This window comes from Brachypodium distachyon, chromosome 4 (assembly GCF_000005505.3).
Source record: "Brachypodium distachyon strain Bd21 chromosome 4, Brachypodium_distachyon_v3.0, whole genome shotgun sequence".
NCBI lineage: Eukaryota > Viridiplantae > Streptophyta > Magnoliopsida > Poales > Poaceae > Brachypodium > Brachypodium distachyon.
The window spans coordinates 3,234,034-3,240,949 of NC_016134.3; the positions used below are offsets into that span (position 1 = coordinate 3,234,034).

At 52.5% G+C, this 6,916-nt stretch overlaps 1 protein-coding gene and 1 long non-coding RNA gene across 2 annotated transcripts; one reads left to right on the top strand and one right to left on the bottom strand.

Annotated features, from left to right (window-relative positions):
• Positions 1-474: 474 nt before the first annotated feature.
• Positions 475-1,414, bottom strand: LOC104584841. Its single transcript, XM_010240590.3, has one exon. The coding sequence runs from the start codon at positions 1,234-1,236 to the stop codon at positions 892-894; it is 345 nt and encodes a 114-aa protein (XP_010238892.1). The 5' UTR covers positions 1,237-1,414; the 3' UTR covers positions 475-891.
• A 1,089-nt stretch (positions 1,415-2,503) lies between these two features.
• On the top strand, positions 2,504-3,452 carry LOC104584366. Its single transcript, XR_732056.3, has 3 exons — positions 2,504-2,849; positions 2,933-3,042; positions 3,109-3,452. It is a non-coding gene; the product is annotated as an uncharacterized LOC104584366 (long non-coding RNA).
• The last annotated feature ends 3,464 nt before the right edge of the window (positions 3,453-6,916 follow it).

The following is a 6,916-nucleotide window of genomic DNA, read 5'->3' on the forward strand; positions in this document are numbered from 1 at the left end:
TTTTACTCATTAGTCTTGTATTTGTGGGTATCGGTTAAAAGCCTTTAAGTTCGTTGTTTTTTTGTTACAAGAGCCGTTAGATATGTGTCTTTGTGCAATTTACTCTTCCTCTAACTACTCAAGCCGGTGTTGGAACACGTCCTGAGTAAAAGTTCTACGAAAAGTTACACTTTAATCGGGTTCCATTTCCATCCCACATCTAAGCTCTGTCTGATGTTTGTTCATCAGCAATAAAATAAAAATTCCAATAACTTATCTAAAAAATACATGACAAAATACGTTGATCCGTAACCTGCATAAAAATAAGGATAATAAGGAATTAAGAGGAGATTCAAAAGTCTTAAATTGCATATTATTTGTTTGTTTTCACATATCGGAAAAACAAGATTTTTTTTTTCTCCACGAAACTTCTTAGGAGCAGGTACATTCAGTCAAAATTATTTTCATCGTTTGAATTTTTTTTTTAACGAAAACTAGCAAAGAGCCTGTGGTAAATATTTTAAGCAAGAGACCGTACAGAGGTTTAACATCGCTCAAGTTACAAGTTTATGGCGGATGCCATTGTCTTCTAAGAGAAGACGCTTTAATGCGAAAGCACCAAAAACAACAATTAGCAGGCTTACAACCATGACAACAAAGCAACACGAGAGAAGTTGGACATCTTCCAATCGTGGAGATCTTCTTTGATGCTCCAGTCCGCACACACTCAAAATTGACTGCACACTCGATTACATTACACGCACATATGCATATCGTTGCTGGTAAACGGGCTCGCCGCCGCCGCTGCAGCAAGTCAGCTGCAACGCCTCTCCTTATCAAGAACCCGAGTAGCCAGTAACCACAAGTACCTGGATATGGTGCGTCGAGCTGGTAGAAGAGAGATCTCTGATATCAGCCCCGGCACTGGTACCTGGACGAGCACGCCCGGCCGGTGTATCGGCCTCCTCGGGCGGGGCACGACCCCAGGCACGCCGCCTTGTTCGCGTTCAAGCTCCTGGAGCTGATGCCGCCGGCTGCCAGGCTGCTCGTCACCTCCACCAGCCCCCTCCTCATCGCCGCCGCCGCCGCCGCCCCTATCGTCGTTGTCCCCGCCGCAGCGTGGCCGATCACGACACGGCCGGCGCCGCCGTGCGCGGCGCCTGGTCCTGGAGCGGCATCCACCACCACCACCACCACGAGGAGAAAGACAAGGGCGGCGAGGACGAGGACCGCGCCGGCCGGCCTGTTCCCTTCCATTGCGTGTTTGGGAATTGGGATCGAGCTTCGTCCGGACAGATTATCGATGTTTTTTGGTGTGTGCCTGATTAGACGTCGTACTGTGTACGTATTTGGACGGCAAGACGGCCGTGTATATAGAGCCTCTGCTCGACCGGAGAGATCGTTGGGCTGTGTGTGTCTCGGCAGGTGTGACAGGTCGGCGGTGCTCTCTTTAAAACAAAGAACTACTGCTCCAGCTGCTAGCTAACCAAAGGTGTGGGAGCAGCGCGCTCAGCTTGTTACGCGCGTCCGGAATGCAGGGATCTTCTTTTCCCTGAACTTGGGAAATTAAACCTATTCGTGCTTGTTAGTTCCTACTGACAGTCTAGAGAAATTCGGCATTTAAAATTATAGTTCTGCGTATTATGATGCTGTCTGTTGATGCTTGCATCTCTCCTACGTACGCATTAACTGTGCAACCGTACGCATTAGCTGTGGGAGCCCATAGACCTTTTTATTCAGGGATGCCTACAGCTAGGCGATGTGTTTGAACTTAACATAACTCATGTGGCCTGTTTTTTTTTTCTATTTATCTGAATTTATTTCAGAAGTTAAGGCTGTTCTTTCAATCTCAAGATATGCGGGCTCAGTCTCTCGAAGATGTCCCTAGGGGTAGTGTGTGCATGTGTGCGTTCATAGGGGTGAGTGTGCGTGGGTGTGAACGTCTGTGTTTCAAGTTCATATTGTGTTCCGAAATTTTTTTGGCCGAATTAACCAAAAGGTTTGACATTTGTCATCTGGATTGCCGCTATTTATTGTAAGCAGATTTATCTGCCAAATCTAGTTCATCTCCTCATTGCTGCTGTTCAAATTCTGGGCAAGAAGTCATGGCCAGAATTTTAGCTAGCTAAATCACTACTATCAAATAGTGCATATGTGACGAGTCATCAGCGACGGGCCTTTCGCGCCCGTCCCTGATGACCATCATCAGTCACGGGCTTATCACGTCCGTCACTGATGTGTGTCATCAGTGACGGTTGCGTGCTCGCCCGTCCCTAATGACCCCCTCATCAGTGACGGGCGCGTGTAGCCCGTCACTGTTGACCCCTCATCAGTGGCGGTCGCGGTGTGTCCGCCGCTGATGACCACATGTGAAAAATTACAAATCTCATAAACACATACATCAGTGGCGGGCTTGCATTTGTGCCAGCCACTGATGACCCAGCTCCTTAATTGGGCCGGCCAGCATTTTTAGGGTTCTGACGACGCTATAAAAACTCCCTACCACTCCTCTCCCTCAGCCCCCGCCGTCATCCCCATCTCTTTTCTCTCCCTATCTCTTCTCATCGATCCCCATCTCTTCTCTCCCTACCTGCGACCCGACGGCCGCCCCTACCCCGACCCAGGACCCGCCGCCCCCTGCTCCGACACGGCCGGCCGTCGGGCCGCCCGCCGCTCCCTACCCCGACCTGGCGGCCCCCGACCCAGGACCCGCCGCCCCCTGCCCCGACCCGGCGGGCCCTGACCCCTGCCGCTCTGTACCCCGACCCGACCCCTGCCCCCGCCGGTCGGCTGTCCCCGTCCTAGGCCGCCGCCGGATCCGCCATGCCGACCCGGTCGGCCGTCGCCGGATCCCGGCCCCCCTCCTCTCGGTTGTCTTTTCGTCCCTCTCTCTCTCTCAGATATCTCTCTCTTTCTCGCTCTCTGATCTGATTTTTCTTTCATTTTTCTGCAGATCGACAAGGAGCCCGTCCGTGGAGAGGAGGACCCCGTTCCCGCCCCGCCGTATGCCCGGCCGCGGCTTCCGTCGAGCTGCTGCCGCCGTCGAGTGTTCCGCCGGATCCCGTAGGCATCTCCCTCTTGCTAATCTGTACTTCTCCTCTCTTCCTCTCTCACCACTCTCTACTGCAGGTATGACGCGTGATGGAGATGAAATGGAGGAGTGCGCCGCTGGAGATCAAGTCATGGAGTGCGCCGACGCCATGGAGCGGGTGCCGGTTTGGGTCCTGGCAGCAGCACGTTGCTCTGGCCCGTGTTTTTATTTTTATTTTTATAAAATGGTATCACTGTCGGGCGCAAGTAAAAGCCCGCCACTAGTAAGTTACTCATCACTAACACCAGGTGATGCATACATGTAATTTGTGGCGGGTGAGATGCCCGTTAGTGATGTTGTTTTACGCCCGTTACTAATGAGCATCTCTGTAGTAGTGAATTTTTGAAAAAGTAAACTTGGGCTAAAACAAGAATTGCACCCATTTCCGCTCTTTTTTCAAAAATTACGCGCGGGGTGGGAGCTTCCCATCGCTTGTTGCATTCACCGTAAAGATGGCAATATAGTTGCATTATTGCAGAGTTGCACGCTTACAAGAGGCCTACATGGCACGTGGTATCTACAACAAGTAATAGTAACTTCAAAGGTTTTTAAAAAAATTCTTAAGTCACTCATTCAAATAATCCCTATATCGGGCCGAATCGGCTTGTTCCAAGAGGTGGACACCATGTCCCAGAACCTCGCCACAAGCGTCCAGTGGTTTTCGAAACGAAATCGGCGGCATTTGGTTACTCACCATTCGCAACCGTGAGCCTGATTCCTCTTGGTTACTCACCTCTGTCTATGGACCGTGTGATGATGAGCTCAAGCCTGACTTCTTTGATGAAATTCGAGGCCTTAAGCCTTCTGATGACTCCAAGTGGCTGATCCTCGGTGATTTTAACGTCATTTTGTCGGCGGCCAACAAGAATAACTCCTCGATCAACCGCCGTCATATGCGTGCCTTCCGCGAAGTGGTGAATTCTTCTGAGCTCATTGACATTCCACTTGTTGATCGCAAGTTCACTTGGTCAAATGAACAATCCCCGCCGACCCTGGTGCGCCTTGATCGCGCGCTCGCAAACATCAGCCGGACTGACTCCTTTCCAAACTATCAGCTCCTTCCGCTTGCTTCATCCATGTCGGATCACTGCCCGCTGCTCCTCTGCCCATCTGACTTGCCCGCCAAATGCCCCCGATTTCGTTTCGAAAACCACTGGACGCTTGTGGCGGGGTTCTGGGACATGGTGTCCACCTCTTGGAACAAGCCGGTTCGCTCTAACCATCCCTCGATCGCCTTGAGTGTCAGACTTCGACGACTGGCCCGTGACACCCGGTCTTGGTCTGCTGAACGTATCGGTGACATTGCGTTTCAGCTTGAGTTGGCCCTGAACATCATTCGTAACTTGGACATCGCCATGGAGCTCCGGTCGCTCTCGCCGGATGAATTCCTCCTCCGCAAGGATCTCAAACTGCGAATTCTGGGTCTTGCTGCCCTGGATCGAATCAAATGGCGGCAGCGCTCGCGCATATGCTGGCTCCGTGCGGGTGACGCTAATACGCGTTTCTTCCATCTCAAGGCTAGCTCGAGACGTCGGAAGAACCTGATCCGCTACATTGTCACCCGTAGCGGGATCTGCACCTCTCAGACGGACAAGGCCAACGCTTTTCGTGCCCACTTTGTCTCTGCGTTGGGCACACCCTCGCCGGTGACATCCATGTTCGATTGGGCTGCTCTTAATCTCCCGCGCGCAGATCTTGCTCAACTGGACCTGCCTCTCACCGACGCGGAAATCCTCGCTGCTGTCACCGCGCTGCCATCGGACAAGGCCCTTGGCCCGGACGGCTACACTGGCCTGTTCTACAAGGCGTGCTGGGACCTTGTCGGCCCCGACGTCTGCCGCGCCATCCGACACTTCGCCAGAAAAAACGACCATTGTTCTGCTCCCTAAAAAGGAGGTGGCGACTGGTCTTGGTGATTTTTGTCCGATTAGTCTCATTCACAGCATCGCTAAGATCACGGCAAAGGCCCTTTCCATCCAGCTCGCCCCCAGAATGCCTGATCTCATCTCTTGTTGCCAGAGCGTTTTTATCAAGAGGCGTTGCCTGCAGGACTTCATAAATCCAAGACTGCAATGCTTTTCATCAAGCTTGACTTCGCTAAAGCGTTTGACTCCGTTTCGTGGCCTTACCTCATCCAGAACCTCCAGGCTCGTGGCTTCAGGCCACGCTTTACCGGGTGGATCACCACACTGCTCCGAACTTCTAGCTCCAAGGTTCTCTGTAATGGGGAGGATGGTGCCATCTTCCAGCATATGCGAGGACTTCGGCAGGGAGATGCTCTTTCTCCTTTCCTTTTCAACCTCACGATCGAGCCCCTCGCTAGGCTCTTTGAGATGGCTACCGAGCGAGGTCTCCTTGCTGGTCTGCCGCATGCTGCCAACCGCATTCGAACGTCTCTTTATGCGGATGACGTCGCTGTCTTCATCCATCCTACCTTGGAGGACATGCAATGCTTCTTGACTATCCTTGATGCGTTCGCTGCTGTCTCGGGCCTCCGTATCAATGTTGTGAAAAGCCTTATTATTCCCATTAGATGTGCCGGCATCGATGTGACTAAGATCACGGCGGGTTTCAGTGCGCCTATTGGTTGCTTCCCTACCTGTTACCTAGGGCTGCCTCTCTCCATCACCAAGCCGAGAAAGGTTCTCTTCCAACCTCTCCTTGATAAAATTGAGAATCGCTTAGCCGGCTATAAATCTAAGATGTTTAGCAAGGGAGGTCGTGTGGTCATCCTTAAATCTGTCCTCTCGATGATATCCACCTTCCACCTCTCTGTCTTCGAGTTTCCGGCCTGGCTCAAGATCAGGATCGAGAAGCTTCTTAGAGGCTGGCTTTGGAAAGGTGAAGCCAGCTGCGGCGAAGGAAGCTGCCTTGTCCGGTGGGTGGATGTTTGCACCCCAAAATGCTTCGGGGGGCTTGGCATGCTGGATTTAGACAAATCGGCAGAGCTCTTCACCTTTGCTGGGAATAGCTCAAATGGACCTCGCCGGAGAAGCCTTGGTCACTGATACCCCCCTCCCCTCAATGACTTGGATTGCTGTCTCTTCGCGGCTGCCACTACCATTACCGTGTGTGATGGCCGGCTTACAGATTTCTGGCATGACGCTTGGCTTGACGGTATGCGCCCCAAGGACCTGGCGCCTGGCCTCTTTCTGATTGCACGTCGCAAGCACCGTTCAGTTTGCGACGCCCGGTGGCGCTTCAAATGGATCAACGACATTGCTCATGGCATTACGCATGGTAACATTCACAGTTCATCCACCTCTTTCATCGGATTGAGTGTGTTCCGGCCTTAACTGAGGGCACTGACAGCATCACCTGGAACCTCACCCCCTCTGGTTGCTACACTGCCAAGAGTGCTTACCTTGCACATTTTCAGGGGTTGCAACGTCTTCCTTTCAATCCCATTATCTGGCGTGTTTGGGCTCCGGAAAAATGTAGGTTTTTTGGTTGACTTCTTGCCCGCGGCCATATCCCCACCTCCGATCTTCTCCAGCTCCGGGGAATCCCTAACGACAAGTGGTGCCCCTTCTGTCATGTCGTGGAGGAAACGGCCCAACACCTCCTTCTTGTTTGTCCCTTCTTGAGGGAGATTTGGGGTTTGATCTCTGACTGGGCCGGGCAGAACCTCCTCAACCCTGCGTCTTGGCCGGGGTTTGACACTGTCCTGTGCTGGTGGCTTGGCCGGGTGGAGGCGGCGAGGCCCCTTGGTAAAACGACCAGGAAGCGCATTGCCTCCCTCCTCATGCTTTCATTATGGGAGATTTGGAAGGGGAGAAACCGACGCACTTTCCAGTTCAAGCTTCTTCGTCCACCAGCTGTTTTGCTCCTCATCAAGGCTGAGGC